At 36.6% G+C, this 15,730-nt stretch overlaps 1 protein-coding gene and 2 long non-coding RNA genes across 7 annotated transcripts; all 3 read left to right on the forward strand.

Moving 5' to 3' along the window:
* Nucleotides 1–808: 808 nt before the first annotated feature.
* On the forward strand, nucleotides 809–4,447 carry LOC131847677 (uncharacterized). 5 transcript variants are annotated; one of them, XR_009357728.1, is made up of 5 exons: nucleotides 862–1,117; nucleotides 1,608–2,131; nucleotides 2,223–2,689; nucleotides 3,374–3,730; nucleotides 4,234–4,447. It is a non-coding gene; the product is annotated as an uncharacterized LOC131847677 (long non-coding RNA). The 5 variants fall into 5 exon arrangements; XR_009357727.1 differs by having other exon boundaries at nucleotides 864–1,117; nucleotides 1,608–2,363; nucleotides 2,532–2,689; XR_009357729.1 differs by having other exon boundaries at nucleotides 870–1,117; nucleotides 2,532–2,689.
* Nucleotides 1,124–1,601, forward strand: LOC131847676 (uncharacterized). Its single transcript, XM_059197303.1, has one exon. It carries the CDS (start codon nucleotides 1,168–1,170, stop codon nucleotides 1,534–1,536), a length of 369 nt encoding a protein of 122 aa, XP_059053286.1. The 5' UTR covers nucleotides 1,124–1,167; the 3' UTR covers nucleotides 1,537–1,601.
* Nucleotides 4,448–14,867: 10,420 nt separating the features above from the next.
* On the forward strand, nucleotides 14,868–15,490 carry LOC131847772 (uncharacterized). Its single transcript, XR_009357733.1, has 2 exons — nucleotides 14,868–15,016; nucleotides 15,278–15,490. It is a non-coding gene; the product is annotated as an uncharacterized LOC131847772 (long non-coding RNA).
* Nucleotides 15,491–15,730: the final 240 nt, after the last annotated feature.

Genomic DNA, 15,730 nt, shown 5'->3' on the forward strand with positions numbered 1-15,730 from the left:
GCTATTATTGTTATTTATGAACATTTGACTTCTCCAAAAGTTAATCAACTATAGGTGCCTCATAATAAGTAACCTGTTTTTCGAAAAATGGAATTTGCAGTTGTTATTGCGGGTTCAGCTGCCTTGCGTTCAGGTCGATACTCCCCCGTCCCGAGCTCCATACTCCCGCTCTTGGTTCACCTTCTATCTTCAATGCGGATAAAACATGTGTTTCGGATTTATACTGTTGATATAAAATTGGTATTAATATGTGTATTCTCTTATCCGTGGTATCTACGAATGAATGGCTTAAAAAAGGTTTTTAAGAAGAAAACCAGATAAGAATGGACGTAGAGAGTTTCTTCGAATATTATAAATTATGATATTCAATATATACTGATAAATAGTGACGATACCTATATATGTATATGATATGAATATAGTGTTGAATTATTAATTAAAACTAGAATACCCACTATTAGGCTTTAATAAACTAAAAATTGTATACAACTATTTGACAGATAAAATGTAACTAAAATCTTTTCTTATATTTAATGGCTTCACGACAGTAGGTATATGTTGTAATGATACGAAATATACAAATTAAGTTTATATTTTATTAGTGCGTTATGTAGAATCATTTGACATATTATACCTATTTGATAAATCAAATTCAGTTAATGATATCCATCTATCAATTGTCGTTATGACATAAATTCCATCAAAAATTAAAATAACAAAAGAAATATATTTTAGTACCTACCAATTACGGTGTCATAAAGTTAATTTAATATTAATGATATTGTATTAAATGTCGATTATACGATATTTAAAATTATTATGCAATACGTTCAGTAATAAAATTCCCAGAGCATTATTCCGAAACATATCCATTGATCGTCTATTCTTGCACGGTTTCGTCCCCCACCTCGGTGGAACGCTGTGGAAGCCGCCGCAGGTCGCCGCCATTTTGTAGACAACTGCGCAGCTTGGCCCCGTTTGCCCGCGGCTATATAAGGCCCCCATGACGTCAGCGCCCTCATTGATTTCCCATCCTCGGTGTAGTTTGAACGTGCGCTTGTGATGTGAAGTGACCAGTTTTTCAAGAAGTGAACTCTCTATAGCCTGTCGGATTCAGGTGTGTAATATTGTCTCACAGCAATATCTAACCCATTTTAATCTATAACCATGGGTTACATTACAAATGATAAATCTGTTGTTGATTTTTGTGAGAGTAAAACCGAATCTCTCTCCAATTGGGTACGTCAAGTTAAAAGTAAATCTCTCAGTGTCAAGACAAAGAAAAAACGTGATCTCAGAATAATCGCCATTTTGAGCAACTCTCTATCACGTGCCGAGAGCGAGCTCGTTACGAAACAAAGGGAACGTGCCAGAAGGTGGGCGCAAATGCAAGCAGACCTTGGACTATCAAATAAGGAGGAGGAAGTGGCCAGGCAGCAGCGAGAAAAAATCGATAACATATGGAAGAATGATCTCAGCGGTCTAGATAGTTTTTTCAAAGAATTAGACAATGTCAAACCAATGATAGTGAACTAAGTACTTACTACTAGGTAATGTAAAAATCTTTATCTGTGATATACTATGTAGGATGTTTTTCTAAATTACAGTCCCATTGCGTTTCGCGTGGGTCTGCATCCGTCGGCCGCCATCTTGGCTGCCGCTGGGCGTGGTCGCTGCTAACTGCAAAATGGGTTTGTAACGGTATCATGCATTTATTTATTTAGTCTTTTAATATTGTACCTTAATGTTTCAATTTTTTTCTATTGCTTAATGGTAAAATTGGAATCAAAGTTTTATTCATATTGAATAAGAAAATTGTAACATATGTTTAAGTATGAAAATAAAAGAATTTTTAAAAAAATATTGTCGTATTTCTGTACTTCATTTTCTTTTTATTTACTTGTGATTTCACCACGCACAAATGTATTATTCCATGAGTCATCGTCACAACGTGGAGAGATATGGACATGTTGCTGGCGTCACGTGATCGAGTTCGAGTGTTAGTCTGCTGAGTGGCGACTAGCTGTGGCGCATCGGTTGCTTGCTGCACATGCTACACCTGCACACTGGTGCTGCTCGTGGTAAACGCCGCGGAAACGAGTCCCTATAGTCCCGGTTGTCAGCCCACTAGGTAAACGTTAGGCGATTGCGTCACAATTACATTCTGTTTAGGAAATGTCAAGGGCCCGCGCGCGGGCCCATTCGTATAACCTTGTCTTTAGACCTCAGATGACAGCCATTTCTACTTGAAACGCTGCCGCATCGGCCTTCAACAGGGCTACGGCTGACTACTGCGTGAGCGCACGCGGAAACTTCCATAGTATCGATCGTCTATACCTATGACTAATAAGATGACGTAGATGGTGAGTCGTTTGTTGTTTACAAGAATTAACTATTAGAAAAGTTGAAACAACTTGGTTAATTTTCAATATAAACATATCTAGTTAGTAGCTATATGATTGTAGCATATCTGTCATATCAAAAGGAATGCCTGCGGGCATTATTAGGTAAATAATGTTACACCCATACAGGCATACGAAAGCACGCGTTCCTACTACCGTGGTGGTACCGTTGCAAACGTTACGAAGACTAGAAACAAGCTGTAATTGGTATTCGACCAACTGCTGGTGTTTTAACGACCCGGCAGTCCACAGCGGCCGTCATGACGGCGGCAGCTTTCACTATTTAGGTAATACAGGTCAATGAACATTTTACAATAATGATTATAATTTTGCATGCTATATTGAAGTTACAAGCTTACTTGTACCTGGTAATTAGTGTTGTCTGTCTCTCACATGAGGCAAATATATATTTTAATACAATTCTAAGTAGAAATAGTATAGGATTTGAAATAAATGGCACATTAATACCATAATGAAATTGGAATAAACCGCACATTGACGAGTGGGCTGATTAACATGAGGAACGCAGAACGTCTACAAATACAAACACTGCAAATATCTATATACAAATAAAAATAGGCAAATATACCACAACATTATCCTTAAACAATGGAAAATAAAATTAGTATAGGAATCCACTGGGTTGAATATCTCGGATGAGAATATAATGGTAAGTTACTGGTTTTAACAAACTGATTTATTTTACAATCTTGGTACTAATTTCAATAAGACTACTGAGAAATTATACCTGATTAAATTAACACTATTTGTACAACGTTGAGTTACAAAACTACGATTTATCAACGTATGTTTGATGTAGTAATCTTGAACTAATTTCTGTTCTTTAAAATAATCTTATTTTTCTACTAATTTTATTTTGGGTAATTGCAAAACTTCTAAAATGTATTATATAATGTATGACTACCTTTCTGTGTCGGTAATATATGATTTTTTATGTGCAAACTTCACAGCTGACTGGATTGGGAACTGAGGCAGTCGTGAACCACGAATTCACGTCTCCCACCCATAAAACAAAAGCAAGGTGAAGCCCTCAAGCCGAAGGCTAGCCAGAATCCAGTTGACATTAGAGAGGACCATCGACACCTCACCCAGATAAGTCGTATTGGTCATAGTCGGTTACATTAGTTGCAATCTATAGCTTTCGCAAAAAACTATTAAAACACTGCATTCAAGGAAAAAAGTCCCAGTACACAAAAATAGAAAGTTATAGCAATTCTTCGAATATAAAGTTAATATAACACTAATATTTGTGAACGACCCACCAAGTAATACTAAATTTATAAAGGAATCTCTTAAGACAAATGTAGGTAAGTGAAGTTCTCATTTATACTAAGTCCTATTTAGCCGTGTCAACAATATCTATTGAACCGATATCAAACTGCAGTTCTTCACTCTAATAGACTTGTGTTAGAAAGGCAAGCTGTCCATCTGATAGAAAGTAGTAACTATCGCTTGCAATCTTATATCAATTTTCTCTTTGACATATATTCACTTGCATTCACTGCGTAAATATTTTGGTATTTTGTCTTTATTCTACAAATAAATAAAAACAATTATAGATTCTTTTTTATTGAGGGGGCATTTAAGTAGGAAAATAAAATCTATTAGCAATAAGTAGTGACAATATTGTCTCGAATGCAAGAAATTCTGCATTTTAGAATGATACCCATCAATAAAAAGTATCTACCATATTTTTTCTTTACAAATTCTGTGAAACGTATATGTACGCTATCTAATTCTTGTTGTAATGAATATCTCCTAATTAATAGGGGACAAAGATGTGTATAACATTTAGACCTTTGATTTTCAGAATGAACGATATATTTAATTAGGCAATAGATATCATTTGGACTCGTGGTGAAATCGCACAATCCCAACTATATCTTACATAATGAATTAAACTTATCCTTACAAAATATTGAAATTAAGTCATTAAATAAAACAAACATCTGATGATCGAGGAATAAAATTTGGATGAACATACATCATCTACCTGTACACATCAATTCTTAAGTATAAACAACATAACGTGCACTATGCGACGACAAGTTGTAATGCATATCTCCAAATAATATATTTTCTGGACGGATGAATAAAAAAATCATACGGAGCTTCTTCATTGTTATTGTTAACTTCGGCCATTTCTAACAAATGGATAGTCCCTTTGAAAATCTTGGCAAGTTCTCGGCTGATACTTAGCTTCCAGGTATCCAGAAATACTATAAAATACACATGCTGATATAAAAGGATGATAAAATGTTATTAATAATGTTCAAATGACGTAGTCTACGAGGTCCGAGGCTGTAATTAAGGACACTAATAAATTATATAATCATATTTTGAAAAGCATCAATAGTGGAAAACACAAAAAAGGAGTCCTAACTAAGTCTATGTAACAGGCTCAATTCCTATACTTCTTTTGTGAGTACAATGAGTTGTGAAATGAGTTAATATATTTATACAAGGATCTTAATCATTTATCATAATATAACTATTTAAGCATATATTACTTTCTTGAATTTTTAATAACTGTTTGCATAACCCATTTTTTCGTGTCTATAATCTGTACCTACAGCTAGGTAGTATTATTGGCTCATTGGTTGACAATAATTGACAATCTTGCTGCGTAAGATGTGTGAATTGGTCGACGTCACAGTACAAATAAGTAATACGGCAGCTACGGGATGATATTGAACTTTATTGCCTAAAATTGGACCCATAGCATCTTGAAAACTGCATACTGTAACTACACACGCCTTTCTGTTTCTGTTTGTGGCTTGGTGGATGGCATTGAAGTTTTGCTGTAAAGAATATTGTTGGAGGAACTGAATTATTCACAGCGATACATACGTGTAGGCTTGCGTTAAAATTTTGTTTCAGTAAGGTACTGCAGTGTTCCTGTAATAAAATTAACATAGAAAATATACTACCTAATAACATAAATACAACAGAGAAATATAATTAAAATAACAAAGAAATAAATGGCAAATAAGGATGTAAATGTTGTGTGATAACTTTTGTAATTATTACCAATGACACTAATCATTGTGTGACGAAATAATTTGAATAAGTGTTTCGTATATGTTACTGATTGAAGGGTCCCGAATTATTTTGCAAACCATCTAATTATGATGCTGAATGGAAGTATTTACGAATGTAAAATAACTCATCATGATTTAAAATTGATTTGTTTTCTACCCGTTGGTAAGCTTCTAACCTGTAAATAATATTAATTATTTACCATTTTATTTATTTTTATAAATATTGTAAATAGACAGTAATACATATTTATTTAGACTGCTCCAGCAGTCATTTGCTTAACCAAAAATTTCTATTTGTTTAGAAAGGTTGTGCAGTTTTGCGATGAGGAGTTTTTGTGTGAAGTAACATTACGTGCTTTGGAAATCCAAAATTACAGCTTTGGAATACAATTCTTTAAGTACATCTGCAAGCTTCAATGACCGATTGCATTGTAGAAGATAGAACTGGGCACACGTTTATCGTTTCTTATTATGTTAATAGGTATTTTAGTATACTATTATTTGAATGTATTTCATTATTTCTTATCTAAATATTGAGATGTGATTTAATTTTATACTAATGATATCTAAATGTTTTCGTTTCGTGTATTTAATAAGTTTACTATTGCACGTTTCTCATAATGCATCCTGCTTTATGACTGATCTTTGTGTACGTAGTTGATATAATATATGAACAAATAAAAATTAGTAGGTTAATAACATAAACGATCTATGGAAGTGTTTGTCTTTCTGTATGATTTAGCTAGGGTCTACGTCCCTCATCACAGAATGATAAACTACTGCTCTACGCAAGGGAGGAGCTTATTGCAAACATCAAAATCTCGGTAGACGATCTGCACCACACAGTTGACTAAATAGTACCACCGCGGCACCGTGTGCTAATACCGTCTATTCAGATGAATTTGCTTCACGCTGCTAATCAACTTATACTACAAAATAGAAGATTTGACATCTTCGCATAACGATCACGGGAGCTCGCGCTACTTACCAACCACCTCGCAATCTGGTAACTCTGCCAGGTTCCTCCCCAGGCGAGGGTGAAAGATCACGCTGACCTTCAATCTCGTTGCTGACTGCGTGCTGTCACGTTCCAGCACGCAACGTGTCTGCACTTCCCAAACCAAAACGTGTAAGACTTTACAAACGTTTTTTATACTCTAGATTAGACTACATATTATTATTATTATTTCTTACACACATTTAGATAATGATAAAATTTATATAAATAAATCTATACAAATAAAACAATGTAATATAAACATAATGTACCGTATTGATACGGTCTGTAAATTCAACTTTCACATCCATGAACAATTACGAATTTGAGTAGTGTCGGACATTTGTCTGCTTTTTTTCGTAATTTTATCTTTTAGCAGCATGTCGTGATCATGGCTGTGTCGGAGAGTAGCTTCGGCAGATTACCCACGCCTGCCCATTCATGGCACGCTATGAAGAACGGTGATGGGTTATCGCAGCGACCGCTTGATGTTTGATGGCCATCTCATTGATCACTACGTAGCTACAGTAGATTTCATCGTGGCGCATCGACTTCCGCCAGCCATCCAGGAAAACCGTCATATAGCCTGCGTAATTCAGGCTACTATTCTACAATTAGCTATTGTTTCTATAATATAGCTATAGAGGTAAAAAATATTTATCTAACAACAATTAAGTACGTAATTGTAGTATATCTTAATATCATGATCGAGGTATGGTACTTTTTTTTCTGTATGATTTAGCTAGATATGTCGAATTGGCCTACTTATTGCTTCTGATTACTCAAGAGCAACAGCCTTACTCTGCATTGAGTGGTATGATACTGACTCAGCGCCGCAGCCAAATCTCCCAAAACGTCGTGTCGTCCACAAGACTGGTATATGTTAATAATATATGTCAATAATAGTCAGCGGTCCTCACCGTTGCCTCGCTATACTAATGCCATCTATTCATAGCAAATTGTCCTACCCGACACGTCCACTGCGTAAGATATCTTCACACGGCACCGGCAAGAGCGAGACTCGCGCTGCTTACTGACCTCGGTTCGCTACCGCGTTCTTCGCACAGCGGCGACGAGATCTTTCGCTACGTACCGACCTCGACGCTCGCTGCGTGCTACCACGGTCTTCACACAGCGACGACGGGTGCTCATGCTACCTACCCCTTGTTACTCGCCGCTTCGTTCTTCGTACGGCGACGAGAGCTCGCGGTGTCTACCGACTTCGACGCACGTCGTATGCTACATTCCTCGCTACGACGACAGCTCGCGCTACGTTTCAACGTCGTCGCTCGTTGCTCTTCGTTCACGTCGGCGGCGACGTGAGCCCGCACTACCTACCGATCTCGTCGCACGCAGCGTGCTACACGTTCCTCGCGTGGCGGTGACAAGAGTCCGCGCTGCTCATCGTACTCTCCGCACGTCGCTTGCTACTACTTTCCTACGCGTCTGCAACGTGTCTGCAATGCTCTTGCCAAAAAACTACGTAAGATTTAATTGTTTAATACTCTTAAACTAGACATGTACTGAGGTTACAAATAACTAATTCATTATATAAAATATAACATCTAGATCTATCAGAGCGTTAATCTAAATATAACACTGTAATATACTATAATAATATTATAATGTCTTATTTAGATTCATTGTAATACTGAATAATTATTTTTCTTTCTGACGATAATCAAACATTAAAAGTAGGTAGGTATGCATAATAACATAATCTAGCTATGGAGGTGTCATTCTTCCTATATGATTTAGCTAGATACTGCGTTTTGAGGTGACTACTACATTTTGCATCTGACTACGCGATGAGAGCAGCAGCGCCCTCGTATGCAATGATGACATCGCTGTAACACTAATGCTGTCCCAACTCGGCGGATAATCCTGTAATACAACGTCTAGAAAACTTCGTAGGCGCCCTGTATCGTATGACTACCACTATAAAGAAGTCAGCGGACCTCAATGTTGTCTGGGTATGCTAACGTTGTCTCTTCAGGGAAATTTGTTCTACGCCACTAGCCACGTGAAATCTCGTAATCTTTCCTGGAGTCGTCATTGATATTTTGCTGCCACATATCTGCGTGCAACGTGCCGCCTGCGCCACTTAACACTTCACCAACGACTGTATGTGAATTGTGTAAGACTTTATTTTGTACATCCTAGACACTATAATTAGATTACCAATCTATTGGTGTATATAACCAATAAATCAGTTGATGATATCGCAACTCTTGGCAAATTATGACTATAAAATTAAACAACATATAGGTACCGTTTCGATACGGTCTCCTAAAATTGTACTACTCATCGTATATTGAATTGTTACGGACATCTTCTGTCCGCTCTTTCCGATGTTTTATTCATCTGTCATCAGCTTGAGTCGTACGGGTTTGGAGAGCAGCTCTGTACGACAGATTGCCAGCACGCTTCAGCTCATTGATCACAGCGCTGCTACCAAGTACATATCTAACCTCTGGCATCACTACAGTTCCCATGCGGTGGCCTACTCACTCACAATGAATATGATACGACCTGCATATCCAGACTTCAGTTCCACTATAAACTATCAATCTGGTAATGATCTACCTACTATATAGTCATAAGCTAATGACCATGTGGTCACTCGATTACGCCATGCACGTATAGTTATTGTCAGCTCGCTTCGTTACCATCCGCCGCGCCTGTACCGATTCTAAGTATTCAGGGAGGTGCCTCCATGGTTCTTCAAACACCTGTATCTACTGCGACGGGTGCGATTAGAAGATGACCAACGTAGATGAAATCAGCTACAAAGGTGACAATCACTGCAGCAATCATCCTAGCAGCTGTCAGCACTACGAGTCACTGGGTGTCATTCTCCACTGTGAATGCTCTGCGAGGCACTGCGAAGTTAATTACCAAATCATTACTAGAATTAATCTGCTAAACATTATCGAAGCATTATTATAAGAGCCAGTCCTATACCATTCTGCGTTCGTCTGTCAACAAACTGGTGAGCATATTATTCTTCAGAATTATTACGTAATTACAAGCTACCCGAGGAAGTACTTCATTGGACTTCATTGTCTTCCAAAGTGTCCTTTTTAACATCTACAGGTGGGAAATAGTTTATATCAGTAGCAGTAAGGCTATAAAGTAAGCTATAAAGTTTATGATCCATCAATATGATAAGCAGAAATTGACAACCATTGACCCTGCAAGATGTTATTAGATGGACACTACAGGCTGCTATTACATGGAGTCTCTAGGCCGCTATTACATGGACTCTACTGCCAGCTATTACATGGACCTTGGAAGCTGCTATTAAGGTGACCATTATTATAATTTGTTAAGCAGATACTACACTAGAAATGCTACCAACAAACAGATATCATCAGTCCGGACACGTGACTATTTAGTACTTCACATCGGTTGTTGCCAAGAACCAACGTAATGAGCTAGCGTTGGCCACCTGCTATCCAAAGACGGTAAACTATTCTTAATAGTTATTGAACGAGGAGTAGTACTATCCAGTGACATCCTGTGTCGCCGTTTATCCGGTACGTAAACTACACTATTAGTGCATTATGCCAATATGAATAAATTACAAAATCGAATGCTGCTTTGCCGATTTGCGAAGTCTGGACGAAAGCTGAACCTAACGATAGTATGAAATGCTGATGTAAGAAGTTCAAATATCATCCTCTTGGTATACAAGCACTAATCAATTACTTATCTGTGATCAATACTTCTTTGAAATTTAATTCAGAATATGCATGTATTGGTGTGCTATTTTTTGGGCGTCCATTCGCCCCTTTACCGTGCTGTCTTTAATTTGTTAATAGTTGCCGCTCATCTATCGGTTATAAATATTATCATAAAACTCATGACGATCGCTGTTATACTGCTTTTGTACCGAGAAAACAGATTTTAATCGAGTCACCAAGTATCTCTGGCCCTCTCCTGTTATTAAGTTGCCGACAACTGATAACTGCCTACGTCCCTTGAAAATGGAGGAAAATAATAATTGACACAAATCATATCATCATTTATGTAATTAAGAACTGGTGAGCATATTAGCCATAGGTGTGATACTAGTCTATAATTTCTTATCTGTATAATATTTTACTTAATAGCTTATGTCGTTATGTATAAAAAAAATCGATTTTATTACTATTTAAACAATAGCTTATACAGTGCACGCTAAATCTAGTCCCTTTCAGATAAATACAAAAATACATTAAGTATTTTTGTTCCTTTCCAAGTAACTTTAATTTTCAGATATTAACTATATTACAAATTCATAAAAAGTATTCGTCAAAGCTATTACTGAAGTCAAATAAATAAATTAAAATATTCAGAAAAATTAATATTCATCAGCAAATGTTGAATCTCAACAATGTATCTATTTGAACAAAATCATGTTCTATCACTTTAATTACGGAATGGGTAAGTAAGCATAGGTATTAAGTCTCGGTTTCAGGAATAAGTAATATGAAAACAATGATACGACTCCGGAAATAATTAGACAAAAAGAATAAAGTTACAAATAGTAAGAAAACCTAAATACAAGCTCGCAGTAAATTTTTAATAACATTTAGCATAAAAAACTTGAAATAGAGATATGTATAAAAGATTTCAGGACACAAAGAATAAGAAATCTTATCGGGCCATACATGATAAATAACAAAATCATACTGCCGTCTCGGATATATAAATAGTTGGATTTAAATTATTGAAAATATAATAAATGCCGATGGTATTAAAATTTCAAAGAACATTGTGATAAAATAATGTATTGTTATAAGTATACGACGATTCCTTACAAGTAAATAATTAGCAGGGAAATATTTTCTCCGAGGTGAGTTAAATACTTACAGGTTTCTACAGGAATATGAAACTGGAAGATTAGGAGCCATTACAAATATTCATTTAATTAAATATCTTGCTACCTTATCATTCTAAATATTTTTATGTATTTTATAAAAAGTTGGTTACAATGGATACAATACAACAATACAATTAATTGGTATACAATGAACAACTAATAGGTACGATCAAATGAATTCACATATCGGTAAATTATCATTTAAAAGAGGTAAGTTGCCAAATCTAATCTTTGTCGGCAGGACATAATTACATTGCATTACAGGACAAATCATTACACAGTACACAGATGAATGAAATATTAAATTAAAATTAAATAATTTATTACCAAAAAAGTAGAAAGCAGCAGGCAAAGTCTCGAGTAATAACGGCGAAAAATATTGATTTATAATCGCTGGAATAATCAGTTCTATAATAGACTAATATGATATTAAAATCACTTGGAATTAAAACAAGGCGAAAGGTGAAGCAACGGATCCAAAAGAATACAAACAAAATCTGCCGCTAAAAACAATTCTTTTCAGAAACTAGCTGCCTACAGAATTGAAATATGGCCAACATTAAATGTCAAGACGGATGATGGCGTCCTGCAAATTCTACACTAATATTTCTATTTTCACAGGCTAAAGAGTAAATAATGACAAAACAATTATTACCATAATGTTATATGAATAAAAATTATGTAAAAACATATAAAAAAATAAATCATTTACAAACTTATAACAAAAAACAATTGATAAAAAAATATAAACTATATAAAAAACAATAAAGTGTTTAGAATAAAAAGAGAAAATATGGTAACAATTAAACAAAATGACTATAAAAAAATATCAATATAATATAAGATATAAAGCGAAGAGTCTGCGCGACGATGAAAGACGAGAAGAAGAAAAGAAGAGAACACTTGGATGAGCAGCGAATAGATTGGGGCGGTGAACGAAGATGAAAAAAAGCCAGAAGCGACATGGGGGAGAATGAAGACTTGGACTGGAGCAAAGAAGATGAAGAAAGAAGACTACAGATGCAACGTGCGGGATAGAAAGGACTGGAGGCGGAGCCTAAAGAAGACAAACCTCTCCAAAGCGAAAATTCGAAATCTTAAATGCGACATACCGATGAAATAAGACTATATACAGCGAAGAAGAAGAATAAAAGACAACAGAAGCAACGTGTCTATGAAAGGTCAGTACGGGTAGCGGAAAGAAATATAGAATGAATACCGGATAATGAAGACAAAAGGAGACACCAATACTTGACACAATACTACTACTTTAAGACGATAAACAAGAAGAAAGAAGACTACAAATGTTGTTACGAAGAGAAAATACTTGACCTGGCAGTGAAGATGAAGAAAGAAGTGACTTGAAGAAGAGAGAAGACTTGTTCATGTAGCGAAGAAGACTACAGAAGATATTTAACGAAGAATGAAGACCGAAGGAAGTCTCCAAAAGATGAAGAAAGAAGACTGGACGGGGAGCGAGGAAGATGAAGAAAGAAGACTGGACGGGGAACGAGGAAGATGAAGAAAGAAGACTGGACGGGGAGCGAGGAAGATGAAGAAAGAAGACTGGACGGGGATCGAAGAAGATGAAGAAAACAGATTCGACGAGGAATGAGGAAGATGAAGAAAGAATGGGCGTAGAGCCAAGAAGTTGAAGAATCAAGACTGGACGAGGAGCGAGGAAGATGAAGAAGGAAGACTGATCGGGGAGCGTGGAAGATGAAGAGAGAAGAATGGACGTGTAGCCAAGAAGATGAATACAAATGACTGGACGGAGAGCGATGAACAAGAAGAAAGAAGACTGGACGAGAAGCAAGGAAGATGAAGAGAGGAAAATGAGCGTGTTCCGAAAAGATGAATACAGTTGACTAGACGGGGAGCGAGGAAGACGAAGAAAGAAGAATGGGCGTGGAGCCATGAAGATGAAGAAAGAAGACTGGACGGGGAGCGAGGAAGATGAAGAAAGAAGACTGGATGGGGAGCGAGGAAGATGAAGAAAGAAGACTGGACGGGGAGCGAGGAAGATGAAGAAAGAATAACTGGCGTGGAACCAAGAAGACGAAGACCGATGACTGGATGGGTGGGGAGCGAGGAAGATGAAGAAAGAAGACTGGACTGGGAGCTAGGAATATGAAGAAAGAAGAATGGACATGAAGCCAAGATGATAAAGATAAATAACTGGACGGGAAAAGAGGAAGATGAAGAAAGAAGACTGGGCGGGTAGCGAGGAAGATGAAGAAAGAAGACTGGGCGAGGAGCGAGGAAGATGAAGAAAGAAGACTGGACTGGGAGCTACGAAGATGAAGACAGAAGAATGGACATGAAGCCAAAATGATAAAGATAAATAACTGGACGGGAAACGAGGAAGATGAAGAAAAAAGACTGGGCGAGGAGCGAAGAATATGAAGAAAGAAGCGTGGACTGGGAGCTAGGAAGATGAAGAAAGAAGAATGGACATGAAGCCAAGATGATAAAGATAAATAACTGGACGGGAAACGAGGAAGATGAAGAAAGAAGACTGGACGAGTAGCGGGGAAGATGAAGAAAGAAGAGTGGACATGAAGCCAAGATGATAAAGATAAATAACTGGACGGGAAACGAGGAAGATGAAGAAAGAAGACTGGACGAGTAGCGGGGAAGATGAAGAAAGAAGACCGGGCGAGGAGCTAGGAAGATGAAGAAAGAAGAATGGACATGAAGGCAAGATGATAAAGATAAATAACTGGACGCGAAACGAGGAAGATGAAGAAAGAAGACTGGACGGGTAGCCAGGAAGATGAAGAAAGAAGACTGGGCGAGGAGCGAGGAAGATGAAGAAAGAAGATTCCAGAAGCGATATTACGAAGAAAGTTGACTGGGCGGGGAGCAGAGAAGAGAAGAAATTAAATTCCAGAAGCGATGTGACGAACAATGTAATGGGGCGAAGAAAATGAAAGGAGCGATGTATTGAAGAGAGAAGACTGGGTGGGAACGAGGACGGCGAAGAAAGAAGACCTCAGAAGCGACGTGACGAAGCGAGAAGACTTGTCCGTGAGGCGAAGAAAATGAAGAAAGAAGACTTCTAATAAAGATTTGGAAGGGAGACGTAAAAATGACGTATCAAAGAGACAATAACCGGCGGAGAGCGAAGAAGAAGGCAGAAGACTTTAGAAGTAACAAGATGACGAGAGAAGACTCGACTGTAAAGCCTTCAGAAGTAATGTGAAGAAAAGAGATGACTTGACCGTGTAGCGAAGAAGATGAAGAAAAAGACTTTAAAACGGAGACGACGAAGAATGAAACATGGACGAGAACTGAAAAAAATAGAAAAGGAAGACTCTAATAGCAAAGTATAGAAAAGAGAAGACTTGACCATGCAGCAAAGATGAAGAAAGAATACTCCAGAACCGACGTGACAAAGAATGAAGAGTGAACAAGAAGCATGGAATAAGAAGAAAGAAGACTGCAGAAGTGACGTAAATTTGGACTGCCCGCGAAGAAACTAATAAACGATGACTTCAGAAGCTATATCCAAAATATAATAAAAAAAAAGGAAATAAAGAAGATTTACGATGGAAACGGAGGTAATATCCTGATTAGAATATAACTAACATAAAAAATGAGGATAATAATAATATCAATAAAATATGAGATGCGGGGTACAGTGAAGAAAGAAAACTCAAAATGGGATGGAAAAGAAAAAGAAAATGTAAGTTATAATTTTTTAAAAGATTACTTTATAGATTTCATGTCCAAGATACTTTATACAAATTATCTCTTTCAAACAATTTATGTAAAATTATTTTAGAACCATTACTACCATCCTAGTAGCGTCATAGTGTAGTAGAGTTATAAAAAAAGGCATGGTTATAAAAAAAAACTTACATTTTTGACCTCCGCATATGAAGTCCGAACCCAAGTTTAAAAAAGAAATGGTTATGAATAACGAATGTTTTTATTTATATTTCAGTATCAAATTACAATCCGGAGGTCTCCGAGGGTTCTGCACTCCTAATACCTGCTACTTCTAGCAGACGGATCAGTTGCCAATTAAAATTATACTTATTATACAACCAATAAATTTTATCAAATTCTTCATTATTCAATCAAATTAATGTAATTAAATATAGTAATTAGGATTTGAAATTTCATTTATAGCCAAATAAACAATTAATTTGTATTAGTATTGTACTTTAATTTTGTTCTTTATTCTTGGTTAATTAACTACATTGTACATATCACTGTGCTTACACATGTAATTTTTCTGTCAACACTCGACACACTCCCATTAGGTTACCTCTCCAGATAACATGTGTAAAGTCAGTCTATTCGGGATGTAGAATTCGAGTCGAATGTGCGCGTTATTAATAAGTCGTGTACCACTCTATCCATAAAATTATTCTACCTCTATTATCACTACCAC

This window comes from Achroia grisella, unplaced genomic scaffold (genome assembly GCF_030625045.1).
Source record: "Achroia grisella isolate CSIRO2021 unplaced genomic scaffold, CSIRO_AGI_Agris_v1 utg540, whole genome shotgun sequence".
NCBI classification, from domain to species: domain Eukaryota; kingdom Metazoa; phylum Arthropoda; class Insecta; order Lepidoptera; family Pyralidae; genus Achroia; species Achroia grisella.

What these genes read in the sequence shown, in the direction of transcription:
- LOC131847676 (XM_059197303.1), top strand. Translation starts at nt 1,168, where the DNA reads ATGGGTTACATTACAAATGATAAATCTGTTGTTGATTTTTGTGAGAGT.